The following is a 15049-nucleotide window of genomic DNA, read 5'->3' on the forward strand; positions in this document are numbered from 1 at the left end:
CCTAACACCATACACAAAAATAAACTCAAAATGGATTAAAGACCTAAATGTAAGGCCAGACACTATCAAACTCTTAGAGGAAAACATAGGCAGAACACTCTATGACATAAATCACAGCAAGATCCTTTTTGACCCAGCTCCTAGAGAAATGGAAATAAAAACACAAATAAACAAATGGGACCTAATGAAACTTAAAAGCTTTTGCACAGCAAAGGAAACCATAAACAAGACCAAAAGACAACCCTCAGAATGGGAGAAAATATTTGCAAATGAAGCAACGGACAAAGGATTAATCTCCAAGATTTACAAGCAGCTCATGCAGCTCAATAACAAAAAAACAAACAACCCAATCCAAAAATGGGCAGAAGACCTAAATAGACATTTCTCCAAAGAAGATATACAGATTGCCAACAGACACATGAAAGAATGCTCAACATCATTAATCATTAGAGAAATGCAAATCAAAACTACAATGAGATATCATCTCACACCGGTCAGAATGGCCATCATCAAAAAATCTACAAACAATAAATGCTGGAGAGGGTGTGGAGAAAAGGGAACACTCTTGCACTGTTGGTGGGAATGTAAATTGATACAGCCACTATGGAGAACAGTATGGAGGTTCCTTAAAAACCTAAAAATAGAACTACCATACGACCCAGCAATCCCACTACTGGGCATATACCCTGAGAAAACCATAATTCAAAAAGAGTCATGTACCAAAATGTTCACTGCAGCTCTATTTACAATAGCCAGGACATGGAAGCAACCTAAGTGTCCATGATCAGATGAATGGATAAAGAAGATGTGGCACATATATACAATGGAATATTACTCAGCCATAAAAAGAAATGAAATGGAGGTATTTGTAGTGAGGTGGATGGAGTTAGAGTCTGTGATACTGAGTGAAGTAAGTCAGAAAGAGAAAAACAAATACAGTATGCTAACACATATATATGGAATCTAAGGGAAAAAAAAAAAAAGGTCATGAAGAACCTAGTGGCAAGATGGGAATAAAGACACAGACCTACTAGAGAATGGACTTGAGGATATGGGGAGGGGGAGGAGTAAGATGTGACAGGGTGAGAGAGTGGCATGGACATATATACACTACCAAATGTAAAATAGATAGCTAGTGAGAAGCAGCCGCATAGCACAGGGAGATCAGCTCGGTGCTTTGTGACCACCTAGAGGGGTGGTATAGGGAGGGTGGGAGGGAGGGAGATGCAAGAGGGAAGAGATATGGGAACATATGTATATGTATAACTGATTCACTTTGTTATAAAGCAGAAACTAACACACCATTGTAAAGCAATTATACTCCAATAAAGATGTTAAAAAAAAACATTGGCCAAAAAGTTCATTCGGGTTTTTCCTTACAATATCACGGAAAAGCCTGAATGAACTTTTTAGCCAAGCCCATATATATATATATATGTGTGTGTATATAAATATATATAAATATACAGATATTCCTTATTTATAATGTAATAATATATTATTTGTAATATCGATATACTAATTATACAGTTATGTGTACGTGCATAGGTACGTGTGTAGGTTTGCCTTGCTGAGCTGATGGCCTTCGAGTGAAACCCTGACGTCAGGGAGGAGCCATACAGGTAGATGAAGGTGGAAGGAAGCGCAAGGCAAAGGAAGAGTAAATGCAAAATCCCAGAGGCAAGAAAAGTCCCAAGAAGTTCAAACACAGGAAGCCAGTGAACGAGGTCATGGCAGGGAACGTAAGTAGCTGAATGAACTTGACACACAGAGGAAACAGGGCCCACCTTCCCCCAAGGGGCTCCCACCCCTTGTTAAATAGAGGCGCCCCTTCTCTTTACCCCCATAACCCAAGGAGAACCGCACCCTGCCAGATGCAGAATTCTAGACTCACACAATTGTCTAGTTAGAGGGAACTTATTTTAGACTCCACAGTTTTCTTTCCATTCTGGTCTGGTGATCTTGACTGAAGCAAAAAGCAAAAAAAAAAAAAAAAAAATGCGTGGCAGGCCCAGCAGGCTGGGCAAAGCTCAGCCACACCCGGGCCTGTGCTCCTGATGGGCACAACGGCTGACTTCGGTGAGGGGAGGGTTCTGCGCAGCATAGCAACTGCGCCTGGAAAACCTCCAGGTCGCCTTTAATCTATTTCACAACCTACTGTCTGGGCGGGCTGTTCTGGCTGAGACCAGAATACGGACCTAAGCCAGCCTCTGGACACACGGCGCCTCAGACGCACAGTCTCCAAATGGCCCGTGCGCTACTGCTCCTTTATGCAAAGGGGCTATGGCTTCACGGTGTATGTCGTAAAGTCTCTTATTTATGGAGAACTTTCCAGTTCACAAAGCGAGTTTACACCCATTTTCACTTCAACAGAACCCGTAGGAGGTCCTAGTTGCCATCCTCCGGTCACAACAAGGACACCGAGGCTTACTGGCGAGGCAGGGTCTAAGGAAACACAGCTGGTCACGTGTACCCCCTCCCCCATCCAGGGCTCCCAGCAGGGCTCTGGGCCACCTCCTGTGACTCACCCACCATCTGGGGTGAGGCTCCACTTCCCAGCTGACGAGAGCCTTCGTTCCCCAGGGCAAGCCTACACCCTGCCTTATGATATCACCTGCTTTGCATTTTCTTCCTCTTCCCTGAGGGCAATTTTTAATATTCCTGCTCTGGAAGTGACAGAGCACTTTTTTTTTTTTTGGTACAGGTACAAACCAGTATGAATAGCTGTTTGTTCATGTTCTGGCTACTTGAATACAGACCTGTATTTGACCTTCCAATGAGCGAAAGTATCAGAGAATACGGGGTGATGGTCTCTTGAGTGATCCTACGGGGGCTGTAGAAGGAAGCTCCCCACTCCCACCTGTTTTTTTTTTTTTTTAAATAAATTTATTTATTTATTTATTTTTGGCTGCATTGGGTCTTCGTTGCTGCACACGGGCTTTCTCTAGTTGTGGCACGCGGACTTTTCAGTATGGTGGCTTCTCTTTGTTGTGGAGCACGGGCTCTAGGCATGCGGGCTCAGTGGTTGTGGCTTGTGGGCTCTAGAGCACAGGCTCAGTAGTTGTGGCACATGGGCTCAGTAGTTGTGGCTCGCGGGCTCTAGAGTGCAGGCTCAGTAATTGTGGCACAAGGGCTTAGTTGCTCCGTGGCATGTGGGATCTTCCTGGACCAGGGCTCGAACTCGTGTCCCCTGCATTGGCAGGCGGATTCTTAACCACTGTGCCACCAGGGAAGCCCCTCCCACCTGCTTTTGATCCACAAATTCTGAGGGTGGACTCCAAAGAGATAAGATAACGATTCCTAGGGAAAAGAAGGAAGGCATTTCCTATACCTGGTCTCTCTCATAGGTTTTTCTTTTTCTTTTCTCTTTTCTTTTCTTTCTCTCTCTCTCTCTTTTTTTTTTGGTCTTCTTAGATCCCTGTGCTTGTTGCAGGAGTAGGGACACACTGCCTTTATTACAAAGACAAAAAAAAACTGAGGCTGCATGATAGTGAAAACATCATTTGACCAGAGAAGTAGCAATCATTGGTCCTTTGGGAAGTGTCCTGTTTCTTCTTCTAAAAGTCTGCAATTAAGAGATTGGATCCCTTCATCCTACATTGTTGGTGGGAATGTAAATTGGTGCAGCCACTTTGGAAAACAGTTAAAAAACTAAAAATAGAGTTGCCATATGATCCAGCAATCCCACTCCTGGGCATGTATCCAGAAAAGATGAAAACTCTAATTCAAAAAGATATATGCACCCCAAAGTTCATAGCAGTACTATTCACAATAGCCAAGACTTGGAAGCAACCTAAATGTCCACTGACAGATGAATGGATAAAGATGATGTGTTACATATAGACAATGGAATACTACTCAGCTGCAAAAAAGAATGAAATAATGCCATTTGCAGCAACATGGATGGACCTAGAGATTATCACACTAAGTGAAGTAAATCAGACAAAGACAAATACCATATGATATCACTTACATATGGAATCTAAAATATGACACAAATGAATTTATCTATGAAACAGAAAGAGACTCAGAGAACAGACTTGTGGTTGTCAAGGGGAAGGGGAAGGGGAAGGGGGGTTGGGGGAAGGATGGATTGGGAGTTTGGGATTAGCAGAGGCAAACTATTATATATAGGATGGATAAACAACAAGGGAACTATATTCGATATCCTGTGATTAAACCATAATGGAAAAGAATATGAAAAAGAATATGAATCACTTTACTGTAGAGCAGAAATTAACACAACATTGTAAATAACTATACTTCAAGAAAATAAACTTAAAAAAAGAGATTGCATCCCTTCAGCTCTGAAGATGGACAGGGAGAAAGTGTAGGTATTACTGGCAATACATGTTGACCCTGTAAGAGTCAATACAGACTTTTTAAGACCCACAATTTTTGGAAGTTCAAATTAATGCTTAGACCTGGCTATATTTTGGAATCACTTCATTCATGAAAAATCAAGTCCAAAATTCAAATAAGGACAAGTGTAATCTCTGTAAACTCCACCAGAGAGTAGGACAACTAATCACAAGAGGGCTTAAATGGCTGGGACATCATGGCAGCCCTGGATTATTCAGCTGCTGGGCCGTCAGGCTATTTAGATGAGCCCCATCTTCAGATTGGGTCATAGTCACACCGATTCTGCAGTGAGTTGATCTTGCCAGGCTGAACCTGTACCTAAACATTTATTCCTCTTCTCTTTGAAGAAAGAGGTTTTAGTCGGCAAGGAAAGGGGCTTATCTGAATCTCACAGAATTTAGGTTGCTCTGACTTAGTTTCTGGTTTCAGACCTAAGGCGTCTGATTGACAGCACCTCGTGAATATTCAAAGGAGATACAGGGGTGCATTTTAATGTCACCTAATTAGTGACAGAGGATGGCTTTCCCTTTTGAGAAACTGATTTGTTCAAAGTAACACAGAGCTTGTGACAGTCATTCCACTGGTATTTTTGATAGAATATCCCTTGGATAAGAGTAGGGCTATCTTCAGACATTTGTCAGTTGGTTGAATATCACGTTTATCAGACAGCTCTTGAATGAACTCAGCAGCCTAAGGAATGACTAGCAAATATTACTTAACCATAAAGTTATATTCCTGTGAATGAAATCATAATTCAATTTATCAGCACCTATGTGCTCTGAGACTGCCAAAACATCATATCAAGATGTCATTTTCATAGGTAGCATAATGGTAGAAATACAGCAAATTTTGGATAGAGATCAATCTGTCTTTCCAAATGGTATCTTTTCATTCCATTATGTAAATTCCTTAAATGCGAGTCCGTCTTGGCATTCTCATGAAGGCTTCCAGCCCAGCCTAAGTTCAGGAAAGTGCTCCCGTTTCTGAACTCACAGCAATTACTCTCTGTATCACTTCTTTGGAATTAATTATGTACAAGCCGTCCCCAAATTATGGTAGGCTTGTAATTGCAAAGTTTTCGTCTCCTTTCATTGTTTAGAACTTGGAATAAAATGGTGGTTGGATTTCCAGCTGGCCCACGGAAGCCTCTTTAACCTACAGTGTATTATTAGTCCTTTCATTGTTCCTCATTATTTTCAAGGAAAACGTGTCCTGACTTTCCAGCTGAACTTGGGAGATGCAGGGAACAGATCTCCCCCTGCAGCTCCAGCCTCAGGGAAAGGCACCGGCCCCCTTAGTGACTTGTAAAGCCTCCTCCCTTCTCTCCACTTCACCAGGAGACACTGCCACTCTTAGGGTGACAAGAAGATCACCCCTGGGCAACACCAACGAATGAAATCCTATTGTTGTGGCTGTTCTTAAAAACCAGTTATTTAATAAGCATTCGTAGGTCGGAAGCTTCCTGCACTTAACCGTGGCATAGCTTACACGTTCGTATTATGCTTTTAATGTTTTATGACTGTCTTCCCAGTTCGTATTCCTTGCAGGTGGGGACACATCTAAGTTTCTTTGTACCTGCAAAGCAATCAGTCCCCAGCTAAGCACACAAAGAGGAGCTCAATAACCATTTACTGATCCCTAATTAGAGCTACCCAGGAAAGCAATTCAGACAATAACTGAATCGGTCAGGCACTGTTAGGCATCGAAACAGGCATCAGATAACCTAATAATTTCAGCGCCACCTGGTTAGGTGCTCTCATCATCCGTCATACAGCTCAGGTGCAATTTTAAGAAGATGCTGTAATCCTGGCTTGTCTCTTTGCACCTGGTCCCAAGACAACGTACGACCCCCACTATTCTTCTGATATGGACTGAAAAGTGGCTTTGATAGTCTAAACATTCTCATTTGGATCTTTCATCCCACCTAATTCCATTCTCTGTGCACACTTACTTTTACTCTCTCCTGTACCCACGCCCCCGCCCACCTGCTTTATATTTTTCCTAGCATTATAGTTAACAATTTGTCTCCCTGCTTCCTCTGGCACAGTCCTTGTCCTAGCCATTTCTGTGTATTCATCTCTGGGCTTAGTAGCATTTAGTGGAGTGCTTTGTTCAAAGTAGGAACTCAGCACTTATGCTACGCCAGGCATGGCACAAGGCACTTAACTGTAATGAGTTGTTCCATCCTATGAGGTAGGTGCTATTATTATCTCTATTTTACAGACGAGCAAGCTGAGGCAGAGCAAGACTCAGTGATCTGTCAAAGTTTACAACTGCTAGCAAGTGTTAGAACAGGCACTTGAACCCAGGCTATCTGGCTTTGGAGACCGTGTTCATAAGCATGGCACGTGACTGCCTCTCAATGAATGATTGATCACACGTTGATTGAACCAAAGGTAACAGCAAGTTCTAACAATAATGAAGCTGCTTTACCAAGAGGAAAAGGGTAGAACTGAGGTAATCATCATCAAGATCCACGTTTTGGATTTGACAGCATTTGACAATGTCTGGAGACATACATCTTCGGTTGTTGCGACTGGCGCAGCATTTCAGGGGAGTTTGCTACTGGCATCTAGTGGTGGGGGGAGGCTGGAGATGCTGCTAAACATCCCATAATGCACAGGACAGGCCCCAAATACCAAGAGGGCAGAAGTTAAGAAACCTTGCTCTGGGAAGATCCCAAGTCTAACCTACTTACGAGATGTCTGATATGGCTCCCTTTTGACTATACAATCAGGAAAAGGAAAAAAATTAACCATTCTTTTTCAGAATCACCTCTCTAGCAGGATATCTAACATAGTTTAGAAAAACTTCAAAGGTATGCCAGGCACTGTGAACATTTTAAAATGACACCAATATGAATTTAGACTTTCAATTAACTGATAAACCAAGGATGCATCCTATTCCTCAAAGCTACCAACACAATAATACTTAATGCTCATAAAATGAGAAAGTGATGTAAAATGATTAAGAACAGACCCAAGCTACCAGTTAGCATGCAGGCTTCCTCCTGTACATAGAAATTTTCCTTCCCTTTCATTCTAAGGCACGGGATTCTACTTCTCTACATCTGCGATGCCTTAGAAATCATAGCAGATGTCATGGGGCTTCTTTTTCTCCACATACAGGTGCCCAGACAGGCAAGAATTTGCTCCCAAGTGAATTCTTGACTAGTTTGTTGAATTTAGCTACTGTAGGTGCAGAATAGGGTAAAAAGTATGATCTCAGTTCAAGTTTACCATGTCTTGAAAAATACTTTATCAGGAGGAAGCTGTTATACCTTTGGGAGGAGAGCTATTAGTCACTTTGCAGTGAGCGCCCTTGAATTTTGAGTGTTATTTCGATAGAGATATTTCACATTATATGAGCCAAGCTATAAATACAAAATAGCAAAACATAAATGTCCTAAGTTTTACAATTCTTTAGGGCTGTTTTATGTGCCGTGGATAAGGATAATGATGCTGTTTAATGCAGTAATTTTATAACCTTGGCCAGACAGAGCCTCACGCCCTCAGTCACCTGTCACACACTGTCTCCCTCGCACAGGGCCTCACAGTCACACGGACCCGCCCTCTTCTTGGAGTCCTCGCTGAAAGGACATCATCTGGGTAGAACCACCGCATCACTCAAGGTCATTTTCTTTCTAGAAGCTCAGACTTGAGAATTACAGTCGGCCCTCCATATTCGCAGGTTTTGCGACCTCAGATTCAACCAACCGCAGATTGAATTTTGCAGATTGGTTGAATCCGTGGATGTGGAACCACGGATACAGAGGGCTGACTGAACTACGCCCTTTTCAATAAGGGACTTGAGCATCTGTGGATTCGAGTATCCACGGGCTCCCGGAACCAATCCTCATGGATACTGAGAGACGACCATACTATTCTGAAGGTCAAAGCAGTTGTAATCCGCTTTCCTACCCCAAAGTCCATGGCCGTCTTGGGAGGAAGATGCTACCATAATATATGTTCTACATTATTTTTTCCAGATCTCCTATATATAATTTGTCATTGCTAGATGCTTTGTGGAAGCATCTTTATAAGAAAAGAGATGCCAAATTCATTAAATCAAAGCACATGAGCTACGTACAAGATCAAGGTGAAATTACTTTGTCTTTAACTCATTTTCAAGTCAATAGAGCTGTTAGAAAATTGCGTTCAAAAAAAAAAAAAGCTACCGTTGGAAGTTTCTTGAGTACAGATGAGAAAGAAAATTTTTCTCTCTGATTTCAAACACTCTGCAGTTAATGGGCTATTTCATAGAAGTGGTCTTCTGAAGAGTGTATGAATCCAGCAGTGCCCAAAAGAAAGCATCTCTACATATTTCTCAGTCTCCCTCCTGTGTTTTTGTAGCTTCACATCTTAGATATAAAATTTCACTTGAGAGTTTCATATAAAAAACACTAGGATTTGCTTTTTAATATTATGAAATTGCAACAGAAATTGGTTTGGCACGTTATAGGACCCTGTACTCATGAAGTTAAGACTTTTAGGGGTTGAAGCTTCTTTACAAATACTTGCACAGACTAAATATATCTAAAATAGCACCACGGTATGGGTGTAACAATGGATTATAATTTTGTGCTTCAATAATTGTTTCTGGTGTTCTTGTTTTTAAAATTTTCTTTGACATGGTAGTCACATTCATTGTTTTCAAAATAAAATCTACCAAGAATGTTCTCTTCTTTCTTCCCCTATTTCTGCATAATTGTGCTAATATACTAGCTGGGACAGTTATATTTTAAATGACATGTATATATTTAGCAGCATAATTATGCAAATTCTACCATGTTGATGATTGTAAATATCCTTTCAGAGCAGCTACTTAGCATTTTGTCCTGGTTGAAATGCTTAGAATTCACTCCCGAATTCACTTCTCTGCTGGGTGAAGGTGGGGCTCCTAGTTCTCACCCACCAGGCAGAATATTGCACAGCGGTAAAAAGTATGGATTCTTTAATGCACCTGGGCATTCTATGCCACTTACTGGCTTTGTGACCTTGGGCAAGTTACTTAACCTCTCTGAGCTCAGTTTCTGCATCTGTAAAATAGGGATGATGATAGTACATACCGCACTGGATCACCATGACGATTACATCATATGATGTATGGAAACTACTTAACATCGTGCTTGGTCCATAAAAGACTCTCAATAAATGATAGCCATTGTCAGTGTTCTTATATTACCCAGCAGTACTACATTTCAGCCTAGACATGAAGCTTTCCAAGAGTTTAGAATTGCAGCTGAAAAGGAGGAAGTATGGCACATTCCGACCTGTCTAGGTAACAGTGGGGTGGTGGGTAGCAGTGTTAGCAGCACAATGTCCAGACTCAAATTTTTACTAGAGAATCATTCTTTACATACTTTTGTCATGTGCCTGGGTTGAGTTAGTGGGAACGTTTAGGTGTTTCAGTAACACCAACTCTAAATGTAGAGGGTGTGGGTGTGGGTGTGTGTGTGTGCGTGTGTGTGCGTGCGTAGGGCTACAGGAGAAGGGAATCTAGCCTGTGGTGAGGAATCACCTAGGCAAGATGTGAGATAAAATTCCTCCTCTGCTATTTCACATTTGCAGGAATGAATTCAAAAATGTAAAATTATATTCCGAATTACAACCATATGTCAGGATACGGCAGTGATCATGACAGTATATTTTAGGTGAACATTAATCTTTAGTCAACTTTCCTAATCCTTGTTTTTCTAGAAATAAGAACTTGGATTTTCTAAAAGGAGTTGCTAACACATTAGAAATCCATAGCGTTTTCTGAGCTTCGGTAAAAAACAGAAACCCCTGAGGAAGCAGAGGCCCTGAAAATATAAAATACACTGATGCCACCGAAGGCTAAAATTCTTCAAGACTCTGATCAGGGAGCAGTACAGAGGCAACTCCACATAGCAGAGGGCCCTTCATTTTGGTCCCACCCATAACCCAATCCTGGGAACTGGGTTCAGTGATGTTCGGTTACATACACGTGGTAACCACATGCATGACGAGGAACTAGGTGCTGAGCGAGAAGCCAGACGCCATCGTTGGCCAAAGTGTGCCTGGCACTCAGCAGAGTGCACATGGCTTGATGCGATAAACAGTGGAATCAAGCTCACAATCCTCTCATTCCCACGAGGTGGGTCAGCAGGGTGGTGGGAGGATGGATTCTGGCCCTGGAGATGGATAGTTCTTATTTTTTCCTGGACTGAATTCTTATGACTCCAAGTCCCTTCCTATCAGTGACACACATTTCCCAAAGAGCCCCTCACAGCCCGCCGTGGCAGATATGTTACCCTTTCTTAGAAGCACAGGGCGCAAGCTCCCTAGCCTTAAGGCACGTCTTGGTAGATTTCCCTCTGGTTGTGACACTGGTCTGTTCAAAGAGCCTCAGTATTTATCCCACACCCCTCAGCTTTCTATGGTCATGGGAGGCGTCCCTTTCTTTGATTCTTAGAATTTAACTTCCTAAGGACTTTGGAAAGGAGAGAATAAATACCTTTTTCCGAGTCTTCATTTTTCTTAGTCCTGCATAATCAAGCCTGTCACCGTTTTGTTTTGTTTCCCATGCAGTAGATTTTTTAATAGGAACTATTCTTGGAGACAGTTTACATCAACTCTACCCACTTGCCACTGGCCAGAACCCACTCACATGGCCACACTTAGCTGCAAAGGAGACTCGGAGATGCAGATAGCTTTGTGCCCCAGAGGAAAAGAAAATACGGTTTGGTAACCACATAGCCTTGTCTCTGCCATCATCTATTCTTCTGTCAGCAAATACCTGTTTCATCCTTCTTTCCACACAAAGAATATATACCCTCCCTCCACAAGGGAAACAATGCAAAGTCTCATTCTGTCATGGACTCCAGCACAATCTACAGGATTTCTGGGAAATGTGCAATCTTCTCCATCGGTATCAGATGTGGCTCCTCGTGATCTCACAAGCAGTTAACTAAAAAGTCAAGTTATCTGTAGCCCTTACACCCAAGTACTACAGCAGCAGAGCAAAGACAATTTGTAACCTCTTGCTCCTTGAATATTTGGTAGCTCTTGTCTATAAACCACTTCACTCTAGATCAAGCCAGTCACTGTTGCAGTTTTTTTTGTTTGTTTGTTTGTTTTAAAGCTGTGTAGAGAGGGTTAAAGCTTTTTGGTACATTGATGATCCCCCAACTTCCAGGTTTATTCTCTTTCCATCTTCCTGGAATCTTTCTTCTGGGACCAGATAAGAGATGGCCGTTTCATGGTAAAATTCTGCCAGTGAGGACAGAGCTTTCTGATTTGTGTGATTAAGATAGTAAGATATACTATCACATTCTAGTCACAATTTTGGCCTTCTTTTTACAAGGTTATGTAATAGAAAGTGACATGATCGGTTTTGGTAAGGAGGAGGGAAGAGTGGTTCCAATAAGGTACTGAGTGGCTGAATATCTGAATTTTATTTTTCACGCCCTTTCTGAATTCCCATATGACAACAGGTCAAATGCTTAACCTCCTTTGGACTCAGTTTCTTTGACTAGATTTTTATGATTATAATTATTATGTTGCCTTCTGTCAACCAGTTCAGGGTAGAGAAATTCCCTCTATCAAGATTAGCTTTTCTGGGGCTTCCCAGGTGGCGCAGTGGTTAAGAACCCGCCTGCCAATGCAGGGGACATGGGTTTGATCCCTGGCCTGGGAAGATCCCACATGCCGCAGAACAACTAAGCCCGGGCGCCACAACTACTGAGCCTGCGCTCTAGAGCCCGCACGCCTAGAGCCTGTGCTCCACAACAAGAGAAGCCACCACAGTGAGAAGCCCACGCACCGCAACGGAGAAGGCCCCGCTCGCCGCAACTAGAGAAAGCCCGCGCGCAGCAACAAAGACCCAACGTAGCCAAAACTTAAAAAAAAAAAAGATTAGCTTTTCTATTACTCTACAAACTTGAGGGTTTTCAAGATGTAGTAGGAAGGTTCTGGGCTGGTAAATTATAAAAACATGTAAACTTAAAAAGAAATTTAAATACCTGGAGTGTCACATCCACTAGAAAAATTTTGCTGATCTCTGTACCACTCCTGAAGGAGTATTACAACGACACCATCCTATTTTTATGCAAATTCATGTTTTTATCACCCTGGATGACAGACAGTGACACGCCCTTTTCATTTCTCATAACCAGATGAGAAAACAAAACTACACCTTCACAAGGAAGAACACAAACTGCCATTTCAATCAGTTAACACTTGAACCACTCACTCCGTATTTTCAGTGGGAGACCAATTATGATTAGCTTTTGATGGACTTGTCTGAATGGTTTCTGAAATCATAATTTTCTTCCGAATTATTCAGATTTACGTTAATGATGCTGCTGTTAGATCCCCGCTCGGGAGGCCCGTTCTGACCTCTCCTGTTGGGGTGCCTGCCTGCCTGCCTTTAGCCTGGCTACTGCCCAGCCTCACTCGACCACCGGATTTAGAAACTCTTTGCTGACAACAGCAGGCCTCTGATCCTACTCTTCCTCCCCTACCCCCCACGGCCAGTACCCACAGGGCACAGGGCTCAAGGCTGGCGCTCAGCTGACCACTGTTCTCTTGGTTCGACTTCTGTGAAGCAGCTCGCAAAACCAGCACGTGGCCGTGGACCACCCTTGGCCATCCTCACCGCCTTACCTGGTCTCTCTGTCTTTGGGTATCGTAGCCGTGCTATAAGCAAACACTTGCTTCTCAACTAGAGGAGGGCCGAGGTCCACAATTCCGGATAATCCTGGGGTGGTCCGTGGCTTCTCAATGTACACCAAGGTGCCGGGCTCCTTTTTGAAGGCCTGGCGGCTGGGTGAGACCCGGTCTGACTGCATGGTGTGGGAGGGCCCGTGGGCGTTATGGAGGCCGTGCATCTCCACCATCCTCAGGTCACTGACTCGGTGAGGAGAGGCCGGGGGCGTTTTGGAGCCCAGAGTAGGCAAGTGGCTCTCCGGATACTTCCTTGGCTTCTGTCTGTACAGTGACTGCTCGATGTGCATTTCCGCTTGCAGAGAAGGGTTGCAGTAAGCACTGGCTGAACGAGCTGCGGCGCGGTGATACCCGATGACGTGATCGGGGACATCCAGCGGGTGCCCGCCGTGCGAAGAGGCTATGCTCATCCTCCCCTCGTGATACAGATAAGGATCGGCGTAGAAACCCTCGTTTCGGTACATCGCGAGGCTCTTGGCGGTCATGTCTTCATCCGGCTTCACGTCTCTTCGTTCCAAGATGGCGCTGGGGCTGGGAGAGATGGATCTGGAGACCGGCAGGCTGGAGAGTCTGTCCCTGGGGATGGTGGCGTTACCAGGAATGACCATTGGCCGGGTGCCTCCGTAAGGGATTCTGGATGGAGAGGGAGGCATGGAATGTGGCACAGGAGTGGACGGTGGAGAATTTGGAATGGCGTGGGGTAGAAGAGCTGCGGGTCCAGGTCGAGAGGCACCAGGGCCATCTCCTCTTGCATAAACGATTTCTCTCTGCATCTGAAAAGAAAACAAGAAATTAGAAAATCTACTTTGATATTCATGTTTTTAGAGACATCTCAGTGTGGTTTCCCTGATGAAGTAGGCTGAAGAGTGGCCCCTGCAAGATGTCCAAGCCCTAATCCCTGGAACCTGTAACCATGTCCCCTTACAGGGCAAAAGGGCCTTTGCAGATACCCCCTGTTAAGGATGTTGAGTTGGGGAGATTATCCAGGTGGACCCAATGCAATCACAATCACTTATGTGAAAGTAATGCAATGCATTCACTTATATGTGAAAGAGGCAGGAGGGTCAGTGTCATGGAAGGAGACGTGATGACAGAAGCAGAATCAGAGAGAATGGGAAGATGCTGTTACGGAGTCCAAGCTCATACAGCTAGCCCCACGACCGGCCAGTAAATCGAGAGATGAGGTGTTGGGGCACAAAGAGTGACTTTATTTGGAAAGCCAGCAGACCGAGAAGATGGTGGACTCATTCTCCAAAGAGCCATCTTGCCTGAGTTAGAATTCAGGCTTCTTTTATACTACAAGGGGAGGGAGGAAAGTCAAACATTTCCTGCTTCCGGTCAGCCTCCAGAGGGGAGGTGTTAACTTCTTTCTCCCTGCAGAAAGAAATCACAGGTGGGCCTGGTCAGGATGTTTCCTGTGAGCTAAACAAAGGTATTTTAGCTTAATGCTCACTACCTGGGAGTCAGGGTTCCCAGAGATGGGCCGTTATGTATATTTTAACCTTATAGGCAATATCCCTTTAGTGACTAACCTGTAATAGAACACAAAAGGTTCTTCCCTATAATAATTGCCCATTGTCAATGTCCATTCCACAGTCTTGTGGGAAAAGGAAGACGATTCCAGCTGGTTACTTCCTGTTGAATGGAGGTGACGAATATTCCTTAGAATCTTTTGTCAGCCTTTGCTTATCTACAACTATTTGAACCCGATGAAACCTAGTAGCACTTTGTTGTCTAATTCATAATTGAACTTGGGGTTTTGGTTCCAGTTCCTAATACATATAAATTCCTGTGCTATTTATTTGGACACAATTAAAGAAATTGGTTGCCCCTTCTCCAGCTGCAATGGAATTCCCATCTACTTCAGTTGGATGGGCAGACCTGTTGGAGTCAAACTCATGAGCAGAGGTCAGTATAGAGCCCAAAGTTTTAATGTAACTGGCAACCGCTAGGTCTTCTAGCATTTACAGATTCTCCTGCCTGGGCACACACCTGGAATG

The 15049-nt window shown here is 43.5% G+C and overlaps 1 protein-coding gene across 16 annotated transcripts in view; it reads right to left on the minus strand.

Moving 5' to 3' along the window:
* Positions 1–15049, minus strand: part of KIAA1217 (KIAA1217 ortholog) — a 516301-nt gene that overhangs the window by 85629 nt on the left and 415623 nt on the right. For all 16 annotated transcript variants that reach the window (XM_061178680.1, XM_061178687.1, XM_061178637.1 and 13 more), the window contains one exon: positions 12990–13822. In XM_061178680.1, coding sequence (XP_061034663.1) covers positions 12990–13822 — 833 coding nt within the window. The remainder of the gene's footprint in view (positions 1–12989; positions 13823–15049) is intronic.

Source organism: Eubalaena glacialis, chromosome 2, assembly GCF_028564815.1.
Source record: "Eubalaena glacialis isolate mEubGla1 chromosome 2, mEubGla1.1.hap2.+ XY, whole genome shotgun sequence".
NCBI classification, from domain to species: Eukaryota; Metazoa; Chordata; class Mammalia; order Artiodactyla; family Balaenidae; genus Eubalaena; species Eubalaena glacialis.